The sequence below is a fragment of the Kwoniella europaea genome, chromosome 1 (assembly GCF_036810445.1).
Source record: "Kwoniella europaea PYCC6329 chromosome 1, complete sequence".
Lineage (NCBI taxonomy): Eukaryota > Fungi > Basidiomycota > Tremellomycetes > Tremellales > Cryptococcaceae > Kwoniella > Kwoniella europaea.
Genome location: NC_089487.1, coordinates 4,336,856 through 4,360,575, shown reverse-complemented (window position 1 = coordinate 4,360,575; position 23,720 = coordinate 4,336,856). Strand labels below are relative to the sequence as shown.

Sequence of the window (23,720 nt, the reverse complement as noted above, 5' to 3'; positions counted from 1 at the left end):
CTGCCGATGATGGCCTTGAGGTCAAGTCTACTTGATCGTAATAAACTTATAATCCGCAGTCAAAGTACCATTCAGAGCTCGTAGTAATACGATTATACAAGATTGAATTTTGTTGGGTGATTTGGTGCAATTGTGAACTGATGTGATTTTCTTATTCGTGATCTGCATATCTTACGTTAAATCGTTATAATCGTATCATCCATATTCACCAGATTCACGGTGCTCTTCCTCCTCTCCATCTTCCCTCAATCCATTCCACCCTCCCCAGCCCACTCGCACCACCACTAGCCAACCATCCCGCTCTCGCCAACCCACATCCATCATTCCACGTTACTTTTTGTATCCCTACCTCAGGTCTCCAAGCTGCAGTCTTCAGTAGATGAGTCGGTGGGTCATGTGTAGCTCTCTTGGCAATGTTAGGAGATCGTCGGGAAGTAGCATTTTCAAGTGTTTGAGACTTTCATCTTCATCAGTAGATTCTCGCATACGTGTTGAAGCACTCACCTCAGGTAAGATATCATCGATTATCCTATACTCATCTGATATCTCACTATAATCAATCTCGTATAGTCGATGCATCGCCAAAGGCTAGTATGGCCGACCAACATTGAGTATCGAGAAGCAGTCAAGCGGAGAAATTTGTAGCAACTCACGATCTTTCGTTTCCTGAAGAACCCTGTATTGAAATTTGTCATGATCAAAGCGCCATCTGAGCCAGCTGAGACGAGCATTGTATGATAATCCGATGAGGCCATATCCTAATAACATACCGCGATACCTCAGTACACTGACCTTTCACACGACACCCCGACTGTGTTGTCAATTCCCAGGAATTTCAAATTAACTTACCCATACCTGTCCCCTATGACTACTCATCGTATGACTCCTGCCCGAATGAGCACCTCGCGTCTTGATAATCTGAATGATGTAATCTATATCGCATAGAGCCGGAGAAGCCATTTGGGCAATCCATTTAACTGCCATGCATGGTACTATAGTAACCGATCAGCGCTCCTCAGATACACTTTGACTGTTTTGACTACCGAAGAAGGGTCGGTAGAGAAAGTCAAAACTTACTTCGGGCCTTATTAAGTTCGATTGGGAAGGAGGGATCTCTGAGATCCAATAATGTCGTTGATCCATCGTATGCACCCATCAAGACGTAGAAGGGCTCGCCGCCCAGCTGCTTCTCAGAAGGCGGTAATCGCCCAGCTGAGATCGACCTTATAGCAGATACAGCGACTGAGGTGTACAATACGGGGAAGACTGTGAAGGAAAAGATCAACATGATGGCTCTCGCATCAAGGCTTTTCGTCTATAATTACTTTGACTTACTACCCTGTGCATTACCAGCCTTGAGCGCATCATATATATCCCAAACCGCCAAATGGCCTGTGAGGCACCAATAAATCAGCTACGGCTATCTTGTCTTTTGAGATCATTAACTTACCGTTTGATAAACCCACTGCTATCCTCGTTCCCGTCATCCAATCAAGACACATCGCCATCGCATCAGGGATTTCGAGTCGAAGCAGGGGTTCGTCCATTTTGACTTTTGTCCGCCAGGTCTGTATCAGCCGAATGTTTATCGCATCCCTACGTGGGCCGGTGTATACAACAACTCACTGTATACTGGATGTTCTTGAATTCTGGGGGCAAATTGTGGATGCGGAACAGAATAGAACGACACTGAACCGTCCAGTTGTATCGCAGCTAATATACCTAATTTGGGTATCTTTGTCTCTGCCTGACCGATCGAAGAAACATCATACTGCTCAAAACTCATTAGCTATCTTGAAACACAACGGATCTGGTAAATCTCGGCGAATCAACTCACTTCATCCCATACACCCAAAGGCATCCACTTGAGCTGCATGACTGGTCCTCCATTCACACAAAGTACCATCTCGCACGTCATCCGGCTCTGCTGAGACGATCCATCCATCGGCACATCCGCAGACGAAGGGGATATCGACCATATCTGTATTGATCCTTTGGATGATTGAGGCCACTTCTCAGCCATATGAGGACGAGTGTCCAGGTGAGGAAGGGTAGATACAGCTATATATTGCTCAAAGCCGAAGTCTGGGAGAAACACAAAAGCTAAGCAGAGTGATCTCAGACCCAGTGAAGTATAGGATCAACCTACCAGCCGACTTGGAGTCTGGATACGGACACCAATCCATGCCCCATATAGGACCACCCGCGAAAAACGTATGACCTTCGTGAGGTACAACGGGGTTGGTCTCGGCTAGATCGGGGAGGAATCAGCGCAATTGCTTGCATTAGGTGGTTGTACGACAATAATAAGCTTACACAATGATTTCGACTGGAATAATGAGAAGGTATGAGCGGACTGTTGACCATGAGGACCCATATAACACGTTATATGACTTTCACCATTGCTGTATATGGGTGTAGGGAGATATGATTCTTCTGCTTCACTATAGAACGATCATCAGCTAATCTGTTTGAGAGATTTACATTTTACTACCGGGATTACTTACTCTTCGTTGAGAAACTGTATTTCCTCTTTCGTCCACCTTCCAATATCATCCAATCCTAATCTAACTTCATCTCTCAATAACCAATTTTCCCTCTTCCCTCTATCCTTCTCTTTTAATTCATCTTCGTTGCCTACAAACAACTCGGGAAACCAACCTTCACCTCTCCATTCTTCCCATGGTGAACCAAATGTCAGACGCATATGTCTATCCCAATCATTATTCCTTCTATTCTCATTTCGTTGACTACTAGGTCCACTTTGATCTATCCACTGTATTTCACCTTTCCCTGCCCAACCATTATTGGGACTGGCCGTTAATCTGGTTTCAAACGGTACTTGATGACCCGATGGGAAAATGCTAGGGGCATGTACCCTCGATTGATCTCTATCCCTAGCTTGATGTCGTTCGTTATCTAGATTTTTGGTTGTCGTATTTGGTTTGGTCAATGATATAGAAGAAGCTTGAATTAACGCCCGATGCTGTAAACTCAGTAAACTGATTTCGGATTGTCCATGTATCGGTGGTGCCGCTAGTGAAACACCCGGTCTAATTGGAGGAACCTTTTTATTTTTGGTTGGTAATTTGTTTCTTGGTGCAGGTGTACCACTCATTTCTCTTAGACTAGGATCGATGTCATCATCTTCTATAACCCCTTCATCTGGTTCGTCATCTTCGTCTTCGTCTTCGTCTTCATCCATCTCGTCATCCTCAGCTTCACCATTTTGCGATCCATCCGCTCTGTCCTTTCCTTTGGCTTTCTTCTCTGGACTATCAGGTTTGAACTCGCTCGATTCACCAGATGAGAAACTCGTATCGTCCCCTTGATCTCCCTCGTCTTCTGAATTTGGTGAATTGGCCTTTGAAGGTCCATTTGATGGTCCAGCTTGTTCGTCTTCGGAAGAGAGGTTCTCTAGTCCATCGGCTACATTGGAGTAGGATGCTCTTGCTTTACGCTCCCGTAAAGACACCATGATGTTTGAGCTGTTTAGAGTGTATGAGAACAATGTATAAGAAACTAACGTGGTGTAGGGTATAGGTTACTCTGCAGTGGGACTCTTGTTTGGCTCGGTTGAGTGGTGGAATGGCGGTGATCGCCGACTTTCTGACATCTACTCGGCTCGGGCATGGGAATGGGGAATGGGAATGGGCATCATCGAACGAATCGTGAAGTGCAAAGATCGTCATTCTTATGGCTAATCTGTATTGGTACATAGTGTCAACCAACAGTCGTGTATACCATTAGATACCACGAAGGCACCATAGAATCATGGCTCCCCGACTATCCGCAGCTCTTCTCCATCCTCGAGCGCTCGCTGGTCCTTCACGGCTCACGAGACGGGTTTTGTCGACTGCCAGCCAAACTTCTCCTTCACCTAAAATTAGCTCTGTACCATTCAAGATCCGACCTGAAGATGCAGCTCAACGGATGTATATCAATGGTCTACTAGCTTCGGGTGAGTTATTCTCCCGGCGATTGTGACGATCGGGCGACAAGCTAATATGGTTTAACGGATCAGCCGCTTTGCCCAATATGATCTTAGCAGGATTATTACGATTGTTCGGACCATCCATAACGCCCTTAGCGAATGAATTTGGTCTAGGTTCGAATCTCAAAATGAAAGATATGAAAGCTGTACTATATCCTATATGGAGAGTAGACAGTATATTACAGGGAAGTGTGAAGCTGGAAGGGACTAATCAGAGGGTAGAACCTAAGATGTGGATAAGTACGAGGGAAGGATATGTTCCAGGTGAGTCAATCGTAGCTCTTGCAAGATAGATCTTTCCAATAGCTAAACTGGGACTTATGGTGGGTAGGAAACCCTTTCGCACCTTTATCATACCTATCTTTCGCTGTACCTCCCCTCCCAGACGATCTGCCACAGTATAACCTATCTGAAGATCTCACTCAGCTAGGAGACGGTTTCGATGTTGTCCCAGTCCCATTTACCGTCTCACCTTTGGGTTTAGCAAATAAGTTGAGAAAGTTGATTGGAACAAGGAAGAAGTGGGAGAACGTGACAATAGATGAATCGAAATGGGAGGAGATCATGGTCAGTCTTTCAAGGCTTTACTTGCGTCGGCATACTGTTTCTTCCAAAATATTTGCTTTTCCCGAATCACTCTTCCTAAGTCAGCTACAATACATACACATGTTCTGCTGTTTATTCTTATATCTCATCTCTTAATAGTTAAAACATCTTCATCAAGAAATTATGAGCTAATACGTTTATCTCACTTAGCTTGCCGCATATCCCATCATGTTTCCAATATACATAGCAGAGTTTGAGCATGATATGGGTGATGACGGCGTTCGTTCATTCAATGTGATAATGGATGCGCACGACGAAAACCCCACAAATTGTAGAGTCAGCTGGCCACCACCTCCACAGCTAGTAGAGAGGTGAGTCAGTCTCTTCTTTTCTGTCGCTCAACTCCTATCGATGGACATTTGTTGATATTATAATCTGGATTGGTGCATAGTGGTCGATTTGATAAAAACTACTTTGTGAACCCCGCACCATTCTTACCAATGGCCAACCTCCTCCTCTACCCGTCCGTCGCACCGCATAATGTGATTGGACCCAATACCTCCAAGTTAGTTGAATCATTTAGAGAGTGGATGTCACCCGCCCCATACGAAGATGATAAGAAGACGATACCACCTTCACCGATGTTGGCCGTACAGAATGACGAGGAGCCCAATGGACCTAATTGGGATGATGTAAGGATACAAAGCTGGTCAGGTGAAGAGAGATTGCAGAACGGAGATTGGATAGAACAGGCTTTGAAAACTCAGAAAGGGATCGAGACGTTAGAGGCGAGTTAACAGTCTCTCCATCCCCCACACTTCTTGTAGCACTCTATAATCGATGCTTAGAATGATATCTAGGATGATTGTGATTAGCTGACATGTTGAATTGATTGATACCTTTAGACAATGTCATATTTCTCTTCTCGCGCACCTCATCCAGAAGACCTCAAAGGTCTAGTGATTAATACTGCAGGGTCTCGACCGACATTCGAAAGGAAATCACTGAGTGATATGGAGAATCAGCTGAGGGATGATGTAGAAAGGATGAAAAAGGAATTAGAGGAGATGAAACCAGAATGGTTGAGGGCATTCGAGAAGAATAAGAACAAGAGTTAAACAAGTTAAAATTACGAAACGAGAAGGAGTGAATTGGAAGTGGGCAAGGGTGAATGAAGGGGATTCAGCTTGAGAAGTCAATCGAACGATACGTACATATACAATAATCAATGCATATCAAATACATCTCTTCTTGACTACCAAGAAATGAGTAATGAAGATGAACGATTGAGTATACAGATTTACTGAAATGTGTCCATCCAGTATTTTGAATCTGGTTACTTCTCTTTGCTCGTTGATCAGGACAGTGATTCTTCATCTCCATCAACTAGCTTAGCTTTTCCTTTCCCCTTCCCTTTCCTATCATCAACATTATCAACTTCTTTGTCTTTGTCTTTGCCTTTCCCTTTCATAGTACCATTCATCTCTAATCCCATATCGCCATAGATATCCTCCTCATTGCCTTGATCTAAATGAAATCCATTACGATCCAATCCGTCTTGCCTACCTTGCTCGTTTCTATCATCCTTCTCCTTCTCTTGTGTTTTAACCAAGTTGAAACTTTTAAATTGCCTTTGTACCCTCTCATAATGATCCATCTCATCTTTGCTCACACTAGGAACCAATTTCTTCAACGCTCCTTGGAAATCTCCTAAACCGACTTTCACTTGAATCTCCGATGGGCTGGCGAGCTTTGATAAATAATATTGTACGGTCAATTCACCTTTCCAAGATTTTTTCGTATCAACATCCGATTGATAAGTCCCATTACCATTGTAAAGTTTATTCAATCTCTTCACCTCTTGATCCACCTTCTCTGCAGTCCTAGTCATCGCACCAAGCATAGCATCCGAACAAAGAGCGTACAAATCCGCTCCCGTCAGATTATACTCCAACCCTTCAACCACCTCTTCCAATCTCAAACTTGGATCCAAATGGAATTTCCTAGTTAGGGATTTGATTATATCCAACTGTTCTTTGTGTGATTGGGGGATTTGGAGATATAACATCTTATCGAATCTACCTGGTCGAAGTAAGGCTGAATCCAATAAATCAGGTCGATTGGTGGCACCCAACACGAACACTTGACTTGATGATCCGTTCTGATCGGAAGAACCAGATGCCGTTGACATCCCATCTAATTCAGCTAATAGTTGACTGACGATCCTATCCATGACACCACCCGAATCACCCTGATTGCCCCTCTTGGGAGCTATCGAATCCAGCTCATCCATGAAGATAATACATGGACTGGCGTCTCTAGCCTTTTGAAATAACCTTCGCACATTCGCTTCAGACTCTCCGATATACATGTTCAGTAATTCGGGTCCTTTGACAGAGAGGAAGTTGAGCGAACAGGATGTGGCGACTGCTTTGGCGAGGAGGGTTTTACCTGTTCCTGGAGGACCGTACAGAAGAATACCTGGTAGTAGAGTGAGGGATTAGCTAGATTTCTCTCGAGAGTCTCAACCTGGCGTCTCTGCCTTGTTCATCATACGGTTATTCCACAGGAATATACCCTCTCATCTCACAATACGAATATCTTAGGCGAAGAGAAGACGAACTCACCAGACCTCTTCTTCAGACCATCACCAAACAAATCACCTCTCTCCAAAGGCAATTGAACAGTATCCAGAATATCTCTCTTGATACTGGCCAATCCACCTACATCATCCCACGTGACATTGGGTATCTTTGGCGCACCAATACTATCAGAGTACGAATTCCTAGCTTCGTTGATTGCTTCATTCAGGTCTTTCGACGAGATGTTCAGACCGGCTAAGATTGCAGATTTGACAGGTCCTGGTGAGGACAACTTTGATGAATCGATTCGTTTGAGAGATAGATCGTATGCTCTATGTAAGAGAGCTTCGATATCTCCTACTTGTAATGCAGCTGTCTGTCTAGCTAGATCTTTTAGATCCACATCGGGCGATAGGCCGTGAGACAATAAGAGGTGGGATATAATTTTAAATCGTTCAGATTCGTTTGGTGCCTACCAGAATTAGTATAAGCATCTTTCGTCAATTCATGAAATGTCATACTCACTCGTATTTCTACATCCTGCTTGAAGCACCCTACCACTTCGTTGGGTATACTATCCACATCCACCGTCGTACCAACTACAACCACTGGCCAATCCGTCGAAGGCTCTTTAGCGGATTGAATGATTCCCTCTAAGACCTTGACTATAGGAGGCGATCGTCCAAGTGTGTTACTTTCACTTTTCTTTGCCAGAGCTTCGATATGATTCAAAACTAATAATGACGGTGAACACAATTTGGCTTTTTCCAATCTCGCTAAGAGACTGCCAGAAGTTACTGAAGGTGAATCTCCAATTATATCGTAACATTCGACCTGACAACATACTCCCACAATCAGCTTGTACCCCACAACGTCGGAGCAGAGAGTGGAGCAGACCATCTGATAGCTTACATTGACAATGTTATATCCCAATTCATCAGCTACACTCTTGATCAAACTTCTTTTCCCACTTCCTCTTGCACCTTTGATCAGTATCGAAAGCTGGACAAGAGCCGATAACGAGGGGTGTACAAAGGGAGTTTTCAGTAGATCGCGTAATTTTCCAGAACTCAAGGACGAAAACGGTGGTGGTGCTGGATCTATAACTCATTCATATATTAGCCATATGACTTGACAGGTTAGTAGGGAGATGTGATTGGTACTCACTTAAACCGTGCCATATCAAATCACCATCCCTATTTCGTACTCTCTCCTTCTCCACTCCTGTCAAAACCATCTTCGTACTCTCGTCGAACCAGCAGCCCAACTCGCCCGCTCTAGCTTTAGACGACAGAGTCGATCGAAAATCCTCTTCGGGGGGAACAAGTGGATCGTAAGATAAACTGGTGATCGTGAAATATACTACACTGCTCGCGATGGGTTTTCTATCATTCCAACGATCATCACTTTCCTCGTCTTCGTCTTCTTCTTCTACATTTTCGTTATCGCCCAAGGGTTTTGATATGAATACAGGAATTGAAATTATATCACCCGTTTTCACTAATATACCATCAGCCTCATCTTTTGACTTTCCCTTCGATTGTCTCTTGTTTTTGGTCGAGAAATACGATTTGAGACCTTTCAACCATGATCTTTCGTATCGCTTATCTGTACCTTCGGCTGTAGCTATACGAGCCAGAGTGAGGGTCTTGGCGGTTGGCAAAGTTGGTGATCGAGCGCCGAAAGATGTAGGCTGGACGATTATACTTCCACCGCTGGAGGATGATGATAGTAGGGAACGGTGGAGTGATGGAGAGAGAAGAATGAGATTGAATGGGCTATATAGTACAATGATGTTAGTGTTGTTGATAATCCGTTTATAAACAACGATGAGCTGTATATGTAAATTGGAGAAACAACTTACAGATCATCGTCGTATTCGTCTAGTCTCTCCCACGCTAAAGCTTTCACCAACCTACCTTGTTTCGAAGAGTTACTCGAGCTAGATTCTCCCTCAATAGTCGGTTTTAGGTATACCTTTGACACTCAGTCAGTTCATTCACCACCCACACTACCTTGACCATCAAATGCCGTGTTCGGTTCAAATATGAAGTAAGCCCACTCACCCAATCACCTTCGAATATGCCCGCTCTACCTAATCCACCCACTCCCATCCAACATACCCTCTCATCCCCACCTTGAGCCATCAAAGCGCTGAACTTCGTTCCCCTCTCCACTTCCTCCGCTACCAGCTCATCCAAAGCGGTAGGTGGTGAGATAGGTCTATCACCCGGACGGGGTGTGAGACTCCCTGATGTACTTGACGATATCGAATGAATCATCTCATCTTCAATTCGACCCCCATCGATCGCAGAAGGTAATGATAAGTCCGAGGATAGAAATGTATCAGGATCGAAATTGTTAAGACTTAAATGGGTTTTTGAATAACTTGATTCTACCTCGTATCCATCTACGTCTACATCATCATGCTGAGATAGGATATATGGTTTGGTTGATAAGATTATTCGAGTTGATGGAGTTATTATACCTTGAGATACAGGTTCGGAGAGGATTACGCGTAGTTTTGTTGAGAATGGTAAAAATTCATTTTCACGAATTATAGGTGGGTAAGAATGATGGTTGTCGGAGGGACCTTGATTCTGGTCGATTCGATTGGAGGTGTTACCATAGAGTGAGGATAAGTCTATATCGTCGTGATTGACCTGAGGATCATCCGGGTGATCTAGAACGGGCTGTAAGATAGCTAAGGAAAGTTCGAATGGTTCGTGTAGGTAGACTAAAGCTGGTAGGGGTGTAATGGAGAATGGAGGAAGTAAAGATGGATGAACGAATAATCTCTTCTCGTTCGACTCTGCCTCGATCTACATCATTGTTGTAGTTTCAGTATAGCATATCCTCAGGTATTGTGTATATATTAGATGGACTACTCACTCCTGACTTTTCTACCCAGATCACTAGACTTCTCTGTTTACCTTTACCCAATCTTCTATCTTCCGGCCATTCTATAGCTACACCAACCCTCTGCAGATCTCCTGCCTGGCTATCTTTCCTGATTGATGAAGTGAGAGCTGTCCAAAGTGAGCTTGAAACTCGACCAATCTGGGTTTGCGTATTGGTAGAAGACGAAGGGGAGGAGAGGAGAGGGTGGATTTCGGTTGATATTGGGCGGATGGGTCGGTATGAGTCCGGCATGATGACTGGTATCGCATGCAAATGCTTGTCTGCAGCTATCTCGTGTAGGATACCTACAGGTCGTCCAGCAAGCCAATAAGCTGTGTTTGATTTGAGTTTGGGTATCGTTGTTCCACAACTCACAACTTGTATTCTGACAACACTCCACTCTGCTGAATCTGAGTCGGTTATTTTCATCCTACAGTACAACCGGAACAGAAGCGGCCAATCCCCGAGAAATACGGACTATAGTACGCAGACACTCGTGTTCACGATATGTATGCTGTAATGGAAAATAGCAGATGGGAAAGCAATAAACCTGAGACTCCATATATAAGTGTTGTCTATGATACAGGTTATCTACGTTCGCTCCGAGAGCATGCCTTCCTTGGCCCTTCTCTCCGCGTCTTCCCTCAATCTCTTCTCCACATCTTCAGTAATGGGCCACAAGAACACTTCCTCCCCCATCCCTTTCCTTATCGCATTCCAAGGGTATATCCAAGAAGTCATACTACCAAGTACGATCCGCAGATTCTGCCTCCATCCATGATCATACGGCCTCTCATGCTCGAGTGTCTGAAGTATTATTCCTTCCCTATCCTGCGTTTGTAGTTCCCGTGGTAGAGGAACGAAGAACCATCGTCTATCTGAGAACCTTGATAAATTGCTTTCCAGATGAGGTGGGATATGTTTACCTTGAGATTTGAGACGATATATGGCCGATAATGCTTGACCATGAGCGGAGGATCGTCCTCTATCTATCGTTAGATCACCTTTGAGTATCAAGCTGAGAGTGGTGGTTGCGAGACCCTGTGTATAGCGTATGTCATCAGCTAAGTTCATTTCCTGTAATCATTGATTGTGATCTATGTTGAGGTATAAGATGACTCGGACCAGTGTCACTTAGACATTTGACATCTGACATTCGATCACCACAACTTCAATAAACGAAATCGAATGACTAGACTCGCAATGGTAATCAAAGCTAGTATGATCCCAAACACTACCATCAAACCAATATTCAACCTCACCAACCCACCACCATCTTCATCTAACTTATCTAACTTCCTCCAGCCGAGCACGGTACCTCCTGCATATCGACCGATCGGTCCCCCAGCGATAACCCAACTGTATCCCCAATCCCACCATTTCTGCCGTATACTGTCGTCTGATTTCGAATGAAAGTAGGCTTCTTTAGCTCGACTGTAGAGCGATTTGTATAAAGGTAAGGAGATGATGAATATCGTTGGGGGTGTGTAGAGGAGCAAGGCGAGGAAAGTGCGCATATATGGCGCTGAGAGGCAGTTCGCGAACTGATTTGAGGGGTTAGCATTTGGATATCCATTTGATCCAAAGTCAGAGCTACAATTAGGACACAAAGAGAACAGTTCTAGAGGTGGTATTGTGTGCTAGCAGGTATTGAGTGACTCACAAATACACAATGATGATCCCAACCTGCTCTACATCTCCCACACAAAGTACAATGTCTCGCTCTAGCAGGTTTCCATCGTCCGCCACATTTACCTCTGTAGCATCTCTCTAACATTGGGTCATCATCGTCGTGCGGAACATTATCAGCGAGGCGGATAGCCTTAGCTTGTGCTGGTGATAGGCATTGCAAGATGACTTGTCTATTCCGGATGGCTGGAGGAGGATCGAAAGGCGGTATAGATTGAGATGAGGGGAGGAAGTATAGTCGAATGTATAGTAAGGTTATAAGAAAGATAGAGAGGGTCGGGAAGATTAGGTAGAAATCTGTGGTTTTGATTAGTTATTGGAGACTACAAGCTTGAGAGAAGGCTCACAGCTGATAAAGCGATATATACTCGGATCGTTCAACAGATGAGCTAAATTCACGAATGCAGTATATAAGCTATATGACGTATATGAAGTAGATCAGATGCTTACGACCAAGCTCAAATGTCGATATCTTCCATGCAAAGCTACAGAGCTCGAAATTAGTCCTGGATGAATCATCACGAAATATTGAAACGGAAACATACTAGAAGTAAGTGAGCAGAAGAGGAGGGATAAGCTGCTGGAGAAGCCAAGTAGGGGTGTTGCCCATGGCTATTCCATGGAGCTGTGGCTTCTTCGCCTGGTTGCTTTGATTCCTGAATCTTGTCAGACAGCTCTTTACAGGTTCTCCGACCGTCTCCTTTTCTCTGCTCGTCACTTGTCACTTGTTGTCGCTCATTACCTGTTGTTTACCGGGGTCTCCACATCATGCTGCCACGGCAGAGATGTTTAAATGTGCGTTCCACTTGTTGAATACCCCACAAATACCCCATACTCCTACTCATATTCGACCTGCTGATTATGAGAGTACGCGCTCCCATGGCATCTCTCTCTCTCTCTCTCCCACGTTGGGCCAACATCGTCATCACCGCTTGCAACTTTGTTTTCATCTATTGTTGTCATCTTGATTCTACACAAAGTAGATTCATTCGCATTCTATATATAGTGCACAGTGTCCTGACATCCTCCACTTGCCACTCCCATAACAGCATACGTTATCAAGCGCTAAACGTGTCCTAATCGCGTTGAACCGGGATAACGGTATCTTATCAGCAACATGAGCATACCCGCTCCCATACCCAGCAGACAGTCCGGTGAGGTAAAAAGATCTCCGACCGTAGGCAGTGAGTATGCCCACCATCCATTCTACATGCCTCACTGTTCTGACACCATGAGATAGAAATGTCCACCAGCGCATCATCCTCTACGCTCCTTTCACAAGCATCCGGAGCATCGGCCACGGCATTATACAACTTCAGACTCCTTTCTGCTCTACGTTCAGACAATGCAGCGGAGGTACAGCCATTCCTCGACGAGCTCCGACCATCCACCAAATCCGTAGAGGGTCAAGAAGATCTGGACAAAGCTGGTAGATTGTTGGGGATGGCAGTGAGGGTTGCCTCAGGTAAATCATTTTTCTTTTAACTTTTGGGGAATTATCAGCTGATGTATGATGTTGGTCTGTTTGTGTGTACAACATGATAGTACCGATCATCAACCTAATCTTGCAATCACCTGCTATACCCAATCCCAACTTACCTGTTAATTCCGGTTCGTCGACTACTCCGTTACATGTTGCCAGCGAAATAGGTAGAACGGAAGTTGGTAAGTCATCCCTCCTCCGCTTGACATTTGACATCCGATTTTTCTGATGTTGGCATTCACGATAGTCGAGGTACTCTTGAGTGATCCGAGAATCAATGATACTATCCGAGATGAACAAGGGAGAACGGCATTGGAGTGCTCCGCTACTTCGGAAATTTCACGCCTTATTGAAGGTCAGTCGTCAAAAGGCTTTTCAATATACATCAATTGATCGATGCTAAACTTATTCAATACGTAGAATCCCGAGGTCAACTGCAACTCAAGTATCTCGCCAAATTAGCGGGATATATATCTAGTCCTCTAAGCTCAGTCGACGAGAGTATGAATATGGTTGAATTCCTCGAGGGACCGAGGTAAGCTGACCCTTTCATTCTACCGGATAGAGCGTTCCAGCTGACGTGCTTGTAGGACCGGTATCTTGAATTTGAGTGCGTTGGACGAAAGAAGCGGTACTTCGATCCTGCATGAAGCCGCTAGGCGAAGGGACCTTAGATTAGTTGAGTTAGCAGTGAAGAGAGGTGCAGATGTATTTGTGCGGGATAAGAGGGGTAGAAGAGTCCTCGATGGTGAGAAGAACGCGGATGAGAGGATCAAGGTGTTCTTGAGACAATGTATGTTACTCAACAGCTGAGCTATCATGTCATTGTAACGGTCTTACTGACACAGCTGTACCTAGTCAACAACCAAGATAGTCTGGTAGAAGCCAAAAGTGATGGCAGACCACCCGATCTTCGAGGATTCCTTAGTAAATGGGTGAATTATAGAAGCGGATGGAGGACAAGGTGGTTCGTTCTGGAGAATGGTGTTTTAAGCTACTGCAAGTTGTCCCACCTCTACTTTGTGACCGCATCCTCATTGACGATGTGAACCAGACCGAAACCGAGAAGACGAACAAGTCGCATGTAGAGGTTCTATCGCAATGGCAGTCGCGACTCTTCACCCTTCGACAGACGGATCGCGATTCGAGGTTCATTCCAAAGTATCATCATCCGTACCCAAATTCATTGTCAAATCGGCCCACCGAGCGGAGATTGCTAGATGGGTTCAGTCTATTCGTCTAAATATCGAATATTACCAGAAGAAAGGAAGCTCGGAAGGTCAAGCAAAGAGAAGTATGAGCATGAATCAAGACAAACAATCTGTACAAGCGCTACCCGCAGCCGACGCCTTCCTCAGTCCGAAATTGCAACGTTCCACCACAGGACTGAGTGGACTCAGTGTACCTGCCCCGACAGCCGAGGGAAGTAGGACAAGGGACATGTCATCTTCAAGAACCAATCTCACCGAAGACGATGCGACGGAGATCTTATCGGTATTCGACGGGGCAGATAACGGTAGTATCACAGGCAGCGGCGATCAACATACCGGTATACCCCACGAATCAGCCTTTGATCTCGGTGCACAAAGTATCAAAGCTCAGTTGGAAATGACCATTCAATTAGTCGACTCAATCGTGACTCCTCCTGCATCTGCCAACGCCTCTCCCGTCAGAGGTGGCGGAGCAGATATGGCAAGATCCTCATCTCGTCAACAAGCGGTGAAGAACGCGCTAAGGGAATCCTTGTCTGGTCTATCGAATATGATCGCTCAGCAGAATATCATGACCCATGACAGGGAGAAATACCTCTTGAACAGAATCCAACGAGAAGTGGAAGCTAGGCATCTATGGGAAGAGAACATGTTGACTGTCGCTCAACAGCAGGCTGAGGCTGATCGACAGTTGACAGAAGCTGCCAAGGATAATGAGAAGAAACGAAAAGCTTTGAAACAGGCTAAAGAAGTATTAGCAAATCTGGCTGGATCAGATAACCTACCTAGTTTACCTACTTCTCCTGGGGTTCCCGAAATCCGAACTGCTGTTGTCGATCAAAACCTTTTGGATCAAGCTACCAAAGATATTAAGAAAACCTCTGTACCTGTCAAACCGCCCATCACTCCCCGACCATCTATACCGAATATTCAAGAAGCCCATAATGCGATATTGGCCGCTGAGTCGGATGAGGAAGAAGATGATGATGATGAATTTTTCGATGCGATCGAGACTGGTACGATACCGAATTTGAAATTATACGAAAGTATCGCTCATCCAGAGAAAGAAAGACCTGGTACACCTACCGCGCTGGAGAGGCAGAGCTTTAGTTTGGAAGTTCAGAAACAACCTCAAAAGGGTACTATCAAAGAGTACTTGGCTAGGAAGAGCTTGGAACCTTACTTGCATGTCAGAAATAGATTGCCCATTGATGATGATAAGAGACCTTCGGTCAGCTGTGAGTGCACACTGATGTTTCGGTAGGGAATGAACTACGGCTAGTAAGCTGATATCGTCTATGTGTAACAGTATGGAGTATCTTGAAATCTTCTGTTGGAAAGGATCTGACAAAGATTTCTTTCCCTGTGAGCTTCAATGAGTGTACATCGATGTTACAGAGAATGGGTGAGCTATTATTGTCTACGCTTGTCGCATTATGAAAGATAGCTTATCTCGATTGGTTCGTTGTACAGCTGAAGATATGGAATACGATGCTTGTCTGACGGTTGCTGCTTCCGAGCAAGATTCGCTCAAGAGAATAGCCTTTGTCGGAGCATTCGCCATGTCAAACTACTCATCTACTATCGGTCGAATTGCCAAACCTTTTAATCCGTTGTTATCGCAATCATTCGAATATGCTATTCCAAATAGGTATAGATATATCTCGGAGCAAGTATCACATCATCCAGTAAGTTTTCCGGTGTCCACTTTGTCTGTTCATCTTTCTGTATCCCTCTTTTTGTTCTGTTCAAGCATGACTGCGATCTTTTTTAATGGCTAACGTAGCGGTACTGGTAAAATAGCCAATCTCTGCGTGTTACTCTGAATCGCCCACCTGGAAATACTACGGAGAAGTAGATGCTCAGAACAAGTTCCAAGGAAGATCATTCGAGATTAGACCCACCGGTGTGGCTCATGCTGAACTGATCATACCAAAATCATGGGTAAAACAAGGTCTGGATTATCCTGATGCGGATCATGAGTACGGTGAAGGTTTGGTAGTGGAACATTACTCGTAAGCATTTGTAAAGCGCATGGATCAGAAAGCTGATGATGAATCTCTTTGTACAGATGGAAGAAAGTCACTACCAACGTATCTAACTTTATCATGGGCACACCCTTGATTGACCATTATGGTGATCTCATCGTCAGTGAGTAACTATTTCATTCCAAGCATGGGTCGTTAGGGCCCAGCTGATAATATGCGGTGATCCAGCCAATCATCGAACGGGTGAAACATGTACATTAACGTTCAAACCTCGTGGATGGAGAGGTAAAGATGCATTTGAGATCAAGGGTAACGTAGTCGATGCGAATGGTAATACAGCGTGGGACATTGCAGGAAGTGAGCCATCTCTCCCCTGCCTCTGAGCCTCACCAGGAAGTGATAGCTGATAATGTGATTTCTCCAGGATGGGATACGCAACTTATCGCTAGGCAATCAGGTACTTCTGCTCCTCTAGAGGTCGATACCACTTTCCATCCTACTCAGAAAGAGTACTTGCTATTATGGAGGAATAGTGAGAAACCCAAAGCGCCTTTCAACTTGACTCCGTTCGCTGTTACTTTGGTGAGTTCAGTTCATGTGTTCTATCGCATATAGGAAGTAACCTTCAGGCAAAAGAATACTCTTGAAATGGCTCGCCGTGATCGCTTGTAATGATGTCAAAATTCGATGGTGGAAATTGCTAACAGTCAATGTCTTTATATAGAACGACATACCAGGAGATTTGAAGAAATATCTTGCACCAACAGATTGTAGATTGCGAACCGATCAAAGGGCATTCGAAAATGCAGAATATGACAGAGCGCAAGAGTGAGCCTTCGACCTATCTAAATGCCATACTTCTTCTAAAGGTCTATCGCTAACCACTTCATACCGTGATTCGTACAGGCTAAAAACACTCAACGAAGAAAAACAACGTACGACCCGGAAACTCCGTGCTGAAGGTAAACTCCCACCTCACGAACCGCGATGGTTTACATCCTCCGTGGATGCGGATTCAGGAGAGAGATTATGGTTACCTAAACGATCGGATGATGGGGAAGTGGCATTCTGGCATGAGAGGGAAAGGGCTAATTGGGATGAAGTTGGAGTGGATCATATCTTCGCTGAGGATGAACGATAATTAGATGATATAAATACTTTGTAATTTACTACTAAACGAGTTTGGAAGTTTGGATCATGCTGGCAAGTTGGAATGACGTGAGGAACGTAAACATATGCATATTTGCGATTCCGCAAGTATCCACCAGTACAGTACAGATTATTTTAATGGATCTTAAGTGCGATGAGGCAGAGACTTGTGTGTCATGCATACTAAAAGATACCAACAGATGAAGCCATTATCATGTACATTTTGCGAACTTATTGACTCGTAGGGAATGAAGCTTATTTGGACACGAATATTGAGCGGAAATCTGGTCTGTAACTTTACGACATCTAATCTGTTGAACAGGTCAAACAAGCGTTCACTTATATCACCCATGGTCTCTCTCCGCCAAACTTCCACAAGCGTCCATCTGACTTGACGATTGACTTACAGTCAGCTTTTGGTCAAAGGAGTGGTTCCGTGTTTCAGTATTTGGGTCGCTGGATTTTTTCAAAGCTTTGAGACACCTTCTTTCTTCCTTTTGTGTACGAAAATCAAGCTCTCGAGTCTACTCAGGTTGTCACGGACCGTTCACGCTTGCTTCTGAGAAATGGTATCTTGGTCACTCTATCAGACTTTTCTCAGCATATCTCACAGATGTTATCTACAGACCCGGCCAGTATCTTGCAAAGAAAGAGATTCGAGAAGTGAGACTCGAAGGAACCACGTACGTATATCGAGATTGTGTGTATTGCCACAGATTGTCTTCCATCTCTTTCCTGATGTACGATGCGAAGGAGACATGGGACAGCGAAGCGGGTGGTATTTGGTTCTTTTTACCGGATGTATGATATCACGCCGCGAGTAGACCATTTTGCAAAACTGAAAGGAAATTCCCGGGCCAAGGCATTACTATCACTTCCCTGCACTGTTACCGAAAGGCTCGACGCTGACACCTGTATGTGTAATTGGTCCAGAGAATGTCCGATAAGTAAGACCAAGAATCCGATACGAGGGGTAAATATGCTAATCCCATTCGATTCCTCGCGACAAAATACCTTCTGACCAGTACTGTGTACAAGTACTTGTGTCCTATACTTCGAGACGATGTAGCTCAACTCAGCGTCATCTTTCGTCGTAGGGAAACCGAGGCTCCCCTTGTCTCACTCTCATTCTTATTATGTCTGGCAGATTACAATCTACCTCGAAAAGGGTGTCACTCATAAAGCAAAGACACTTGTCTGGGAAGGTCTCGTTCAATCATTGTGCAACATTCCGATCGATTCACTTGCTTGACGGGTTCTATTGGGGATGTCAACCTTAATTCTCTTCACGAAATCGCGCTTCATCCAGAAATGCTCATCTTCCCTATCGTCCTCGGTGTACGTCGTGACGAGGTACAGCTCTTGATTGTACGGATCTTGAGTGAATCGCATAAAGCTTCCTACGAAGAAATTCTGAATGATTTGGAAATCCTCAGAATCAGGAGATTGAGATCCTCTTGGTTGGAGATCTTCGCATGAAATGGCTGTATCGCCGGCTTGTGAGATGTGGCACAAGCAATGTTTCAAATTCACATCTACTGTCCGATCTTGGGGAGACCGCCTCATGTCAGATATCAGCCTTGCTAGCTCGGGGTTTGAACCGGCCCGAGGGACATTCGACAATCTCGTTTGACGGCAGATAGTGACTGTATGAGGATCCTCGGAAGGATTGGCACAGGACCAGGTGATAGTATCGCTAATCGACCATCGCAAGACATATTCCAATTCGTTCGTTCCCACTCTAGAAAACTAGCTTTGGGCACATGGACGGTATATCTTGAGCTGCCACTTGCCTGGTCGAAGTTCAGGTAGGCGGTCTGACCTTGTATTCTTTCGAAAAATTCGGTAGGGTCTGGTTCCGCCGCGTTTGTCCTTGCACCTACTATGTTGTCGATACAGAAGGAGTATGTATCGATGTGGCCATCATAGCCTATATTGCTGATCTCGGCATAGGTGAACACATCACTGAGTACATGGGTATAGACGAGGGGTTGAGGTTGAGCCATGTCGTTCCGCGTGCTTTGGTTACACGATAGAGTCAAGGAAGAGATTTATAAAACCTTTCAAGGTAATCAATTTAACTTATATACCAAAGCGATTATGCACACAGCTTGTAAAGGACCTTGAAGGACTCTCCTTTCATTCGAGTGTTGAAATAAGGCTTCTGATGAATAGATTATTCAAAAAGGATTAACTATACACACTTCCAAAAACCTTTCTACCTCTGCAATCTCGGGCGCAGCTTTCAGAACTTCGAGAGTACCTCCTCTTGGAGCTTTCAAAGGATCAATGGGCGAAGAAAGGAGTGCTTCGACGCTGACGGGGAGCCCTTCAAGAACGCAGAATGTTTGGCGATATGCACATCATTGGGACATGACCGGATAGGAGGATAAATAAGGGCTGATCTTTTGTCATGTGTCTTGTGTCTTCTGTTCTTATGAATGAACGTCTCCTTACTACACGGTCATGTTGACAGGAGGTGACTATGGTGATTTTCCTTTCATCGCATGAAGCGCGAATGTCATTATTCACTATATGTACATATCATCTATGTCAAATACGGAGTAGACTATAAACAGATAGATAAATTCTTAATTCAAGTTGCTTTCTATCTGTAATGACGATACGCAATCCCCTAAAATCCACAGCGATCAACTTGACGAGTGCTCTCTCATACCTGTACTACTATATCGTATTTCAAATGATTCCCTTCCCCTGATAAAAAGCCATTTCTGTATATACAGTGAAGTAATATCCCTTATCCCAAAGTCACTTTCGTTCTCCCACTTCCTACCCCCTCACCTTGTGAGATCGGAATATCCCTCCAGGAATTTTCATCCTCATCTCATATCCTTCTCATCCCATTCTTCACTTTCCCTTTCCTCTCCCATTCAAGATACTTATTTCGTTGTCTGGCTACTTCCTCTTCGGTAGGTTGAGTCCTAGTAGGAGTTGTCGAAATAGGTAAGGTAGATTCGGGTATATGATCAGGATGAGGTCGAGAAGGTAATGATGGAGGTGTATGATCTTGAGATGATTTTCCACTACTACCATTATGAGACGAAGGGTTTATAATTACTATTTCAGGTTTAGGAACAGCGTTCGATCCTTGACTTTCTTGTTGTTGTTGTTGTTGTACATTATCTAAATCCATCGATTGTCTCTTACCATTATGTCCTGAAATACCTGAAATCATACTTTGCAGATACCCTACGCTTCCATGAACACTTTGTATAGCACTTCCTAGATCAACTATATTCTGTCTACCTCTTCTTTCAGGTGAATCGCTGTCTTTCAAAGGCATCTTACCAATCAGCATCGCTTCGTCACCATCATGATCATCCCCACGATAATCTCTATCAATCGGTTGTCCCAATGCCAAAGGCTTTGTAATGGGATTGGCATGATTGAGTTCAGATTGAGTATCATGTTCCCCAAAACCTAATTCCGATTCTGGTGATGTACTTTCTAGAATCCCCTTACTCACTTGACGGGTCGGTAAAACGGCAGGTTGATCGTTCTTAATGGGGATCAATCGTACAGGTTCGGTCGGCGCGTCTGCATATATCGACGAATTGTGCGTTTCTCTCGAAGGATCTTCGCCTGAAGTCCTTCCCGTACCTTGAGGAGGAAGATAATGGTGTGTATGTCCACCTGTCCTGTCGAACATAGTTACTCCCAATCTACCGATATTGGGAGGCGGGTCGATGAAACTCCATCGTTCAGACGTATCATCAGGATTCATTACTTTGAAATGTCTGTTATGCTCTTCCGGGGGCTGATAGGTACCTTGAGCTGAATGTCGACCATCGATCGGATATCTTTCTTTACCATGCCCGATCGCTGAAGGAGGTCGTGAATGGCTGCCATTCGCTGAAGTCGATCTCCGTCTTTGTAGAGAATTCTTCTTGAGTAATACATTTTTATGTTTGGGAGTTGAGTTGGCTGAGGCGGAAGGTGCGGCTAAGAGTTGGTTTGGATGATTCCCTGCTTGCCGTCCTCTTCCTGGTGGCATCGTTGGACGTATTCCCGATGGAAGAGGGTGGAGGTTTACTTTTCACCGGGGAAGGAGGTGTAGTTTGATCGTTTACTACAGATGTCCATGGGAGTTGTCGATGATCCGGATCTACCTCTCTAGGATCATCTAGGGGATCTTGTGCTGGCACGGATGCCATCGGGGATACCAAAACGGGTGATTCTGTACCCGCGATAGAAGGTGCTTTGGGAACATATGAGTCTACCACCGAGAGACCTGATGAGGGCAATGATGAGAAGATCAAGACATCTCGGCCCCTTGCGATGGGAAGTAGCGGGATGGAAGCGACGAGACCGAAATGAAGGTTGGTGATGTTGTTGATGATTGCGATTAGTAAGTTGGGATGGAGACTAGTTCATGAAAGTCTGTATCAGCACTTGATCAGAAAAAAACTGAAAGTATAGTGAAGCTGAAGCTCACTTTTCGACGATTTTTCTCTTGACGGTGCCCCCTAACCACCTTCTCATTCCATCAATCCAGAACCTGTACACACCATCATGTACCCATCCTTCCAGCTTGATACCCCTCGGGTCATAACCTTTCCAACTAATTTTGGGTGATTTAGATCTACCTTCATTCATTGAGCCATTGGCATCGGACGTGACAGTCACACCAGTCGCAGCTGTACCGTCTCGAGCATGTTTGTAGGATTTAGCCGGACTCGAGATGATGGCTTCTCGTAAGGCTGAGATGATAGCGGGTGTTGACTTTGGTGGTGGGGAGATAAGTGATAATCTGTCCGGTACTAGGTGTATCATCAGCTGTAGGTTGTTCACAAGGTCATAGCAGGTCACGTACACGGTAGGGAAAGAGCGAAAAACAATGGTGGGTTCATAGAGGTTTCGGGTGAATATGAGAAAAGGAGATTATGGGCGTCTTTCTGTATGCAAGGTAAACGATAAGCTGATTGAGCGAATTCGCCCTATGAAGCTTACCTTGGACCCTCCAGCTTGAACATTCTCAATCAAAGTCCACCCATGAATCCCCAAGATCGACATCAAAGCTATCAAGAGGCGGATCGAGCTGCATTACAAGCACGTCAGCGAAACTCATCGGCCAAGCCACATAAGTGAGCTCACTCTAATTCTTGTGATCCTTTTCTTTTCCATACCTTTCCTTCCATTTCAATTTTCCAAGTGAACTTATCATCTTCTTTCCTCTTACCTAAGCTTTCTGCACTTTCACTTCTACCTGCTATTCCTTGATCCCAATTTTCTTGTAATACCAGATCCACCGCGCTAATTGTACTAGGTGGGAAACCTGTCAATCGTAATCCCGAGGGTGGAATGAAAGCCATCAAAGCGTGTTTTGACTGTTGTGGACGTGCCGTACGTTTAAACTCATCTCTGACCATCAACCCTGATCTACCCATTTGAGGTGATGTGACCAATTTGGGTGAAAGAGGTCTTGAAGTGAGTGGATGAAAAGCTGTTGATCCGCCTTCGGAGATACTTCTTGCATGACCATGACCGCCTGATCGTCCTATTGACCCATCAGGTATACTGGGAGCTTTGAGCGGGGTGAGTTGAGTGTTCAACTTTGGAAGTTCAGGTGCACGGTCTGACCACAATGGTAATGATGGAGGAGCCTGATCTAGTTGAGACATCGCTGCGAGGTACAAGTCTCTCTCTGATTTCGTGACGTATAATGTCTGTATTCGATTAGGTTGGAATTGGATAGGTCGAAGTCTCTCTTCTGGTTGACCGTTCCAGGCTGATGGAGGGGGAAGGGGGGTAACCAAACGATTCTCTTCGGGTATAGAGGTAGTCTGATTGGATTGATCGATAAGTTGTTTCGTACGTCTCAAAGAGAACCATGATCTTCTTTTTGGCTTGGGTTTGGAGGAAGAGTAAATGTGAGAGTTGTTCATGATGGATATTTGAGTACTTGACGTAGTTGGGGATAGAGCATTGGGAGTAGGGGTGGATGAAGGTGAAGTGACGTCGATGATCCCTTTTGGTCTGTGACTGTCAGTCTTTCCTGATCGACTCGCAATCTTATCTCGAGTCATAGTGGGGCTCGAGTCGGGAGGTGGACTATGATGTAGTTGATTGTTGATCCCAAAGGTCATTTCTGCGTTTGAGATTGACAATGAAAGGAGAAAGAGAGGGAGAGAAGAGGATGTTGAGTGAGGTGGATGT

The 23,720-nt window shown here is 44.7% G+C and overlaps 7 protein-coding genes across 7 annotated transcripts; 3 read left to right on the top strand and 4 right to left on the bottom strand.

Annotated features, from left to right (window-relative positions):
* Positions 1–214: 214 nt before the first annotated feature.
* V865_001650 (uncharacterized protein) lies at positions 215–3,478 on the bottom strand (the record flags this gene model as incomplete). Its single annotated transcript, XM_066225466.1, has 12 exons — positions 215–457; positions 505–588; positions 654–758; positions 850–992; positions 1,078–1,266; positions 1,336–1,392; positions 1,451–1,552; positions 1,627–1,771; positions 1,838–2,085; positions 2,150–2,251; positions 2,317–2,444; positions 2,508–3,478. 12 exons carry the CDS (start codon positions 3,476–3,478, stop codon positions 215–217), a joined length of 2,517 nt encoding a protein of 838 aa, XP_066081563.1.
* Positions 3,479–3,774: 296 nt separating this feature from the next.
* V865_001649 (uncharacterized protein) lies at positions 3,775–5,337 on the top strand (the record flags this gene model as incomplete). The annotated part of the gene is made up of 5 exons (XM_066225465.1): positions 3,775–3,961; positions 4,025–4,258; positions 4,326–4,561; positions 4,751–4,911; positions 4,992–5,337. 5 exons carry the CDS (start codon positions 3,775–3,777, stop codon positions 5,335–5,337), a joined length of 1,164 nt encoding a protein of 387 aa, XP_066081562.1.
* Positions 5,338–5,448: 111 nt separating this feature from the next.
* On the top strand, positions 5,449–5,658 carry V865_001648 (uncharacterized protein; the record flags this gene model as incomplete). Its single annotated transcript, XM_066225464.1, has 1 exon — positions 5,449–5,658. The coding sequence occupies one exon, from the start codon at positions 5,449–5,451 to the stop codon at positions 5,656–5,658; it is 210 nt and encodes a 69-aa protein (XP_066081561.1).
* Positions 5,659–5,897: 239 nt separating this feature from the next.
* On the bottom strand, positions 5,898–10,275 carry V865_001647 (uncharacterized protein; the record flags this gene model as incomplete). The annotated part of the gene is made up of 8 exons (XM_066225463.1): positions 5,898–7,021; positions 7,168–7,594; positions 7,648–7,956; positions 8,035–8,222; positions 8,290–8,900; positions 8,987–9,099; positions 9,189–9,944; positions 10,015–10,275. 8 exons carry the CDS (start codon positions 10,273–10,275, stop codon positions 5,898–5,900), a joined length of 3,789 nt encoding a protein of 1,262 aa, XP_066081560.1.
* Positions 10,276–10,614: 339 nt separating this feature from the next.
* V865_001646 (uncharacterized protein) lies at positions 10,615–12,322 on the bottom strand (the record flags this gene model as incomplete). The annotated part of the gene is made up of 6 exons (XM_066225462.1): positions 10,615–11,064; positions 11,226–11,567; positions 11,687–12,009; positions 12,060–12,101; positions 12,163–12,197; positions 12,258–12,322. The coding sequence occupies 6 exons, from the start codon at positions 12,320–12,322 to the stop codon at positions 10,615–10,617; spliced, it is 1,257 nt and encodes a 418-aa protein (XP_066081559.1).
* A 507-nt stretch (positions 12,323–12,829) lies between these two features.
* Positions 12,830–17,535, top strand: V865_001645 (uncharacterized protein; the record flags this gene model as incomplete). The annotated part of the gene is made up of 16 exons (XM_066225461.1): positions 12,830–12,896; positions 12,953–13,177; positions 13,258–13,377; positions 13,443–13,550; positions 13,616–13,730; positions 13,786–13,988; positions 14,054–14,194; positions 14,250–15,644; positions 15,716–15,811; positions 15,880–16,094; positions 16,210–16,421; positions 16,478–16,557; positions 16,623–16,751; positions 16,819–16,976; positions 17,119–17,222; positions 17,301–17,535. The coding sequence occupies 16 exons, from the start codon at positions 12,830–12,832 to the stop codon at positions 17,533–17,535; spliced, it is 3,603 nt and encodes a 1,200-aa protein (XP_066081558.1).
* Positions 17,536–20,301: 2,766 nt separating this feature from the next.
* On the bottom strand, positions 20,302–23,590 carry V865_001644 (uncharacterized protein; the record flags this gene model as incomplete). Its single annotated transcript, XM_066225460.1, has 7 exons — positions 20,302–20,340; positions 20,416–21,548; positions 21,598–21,929; positions 22,000–22,324; positions 22,378–22,459; positions 22,515–22,602; positions 22,659–23,590. The coding sequence occupies 7 exons, from the start codon at positions 23,588–23,590 to the stop codon at positions 20,302–20,304; spliced, it is 2,931 nt and encodes a 976-aa protein (XP_066081557.1).
* Positions 23,591–23,720: the final 130 nt, after the last annotated feature.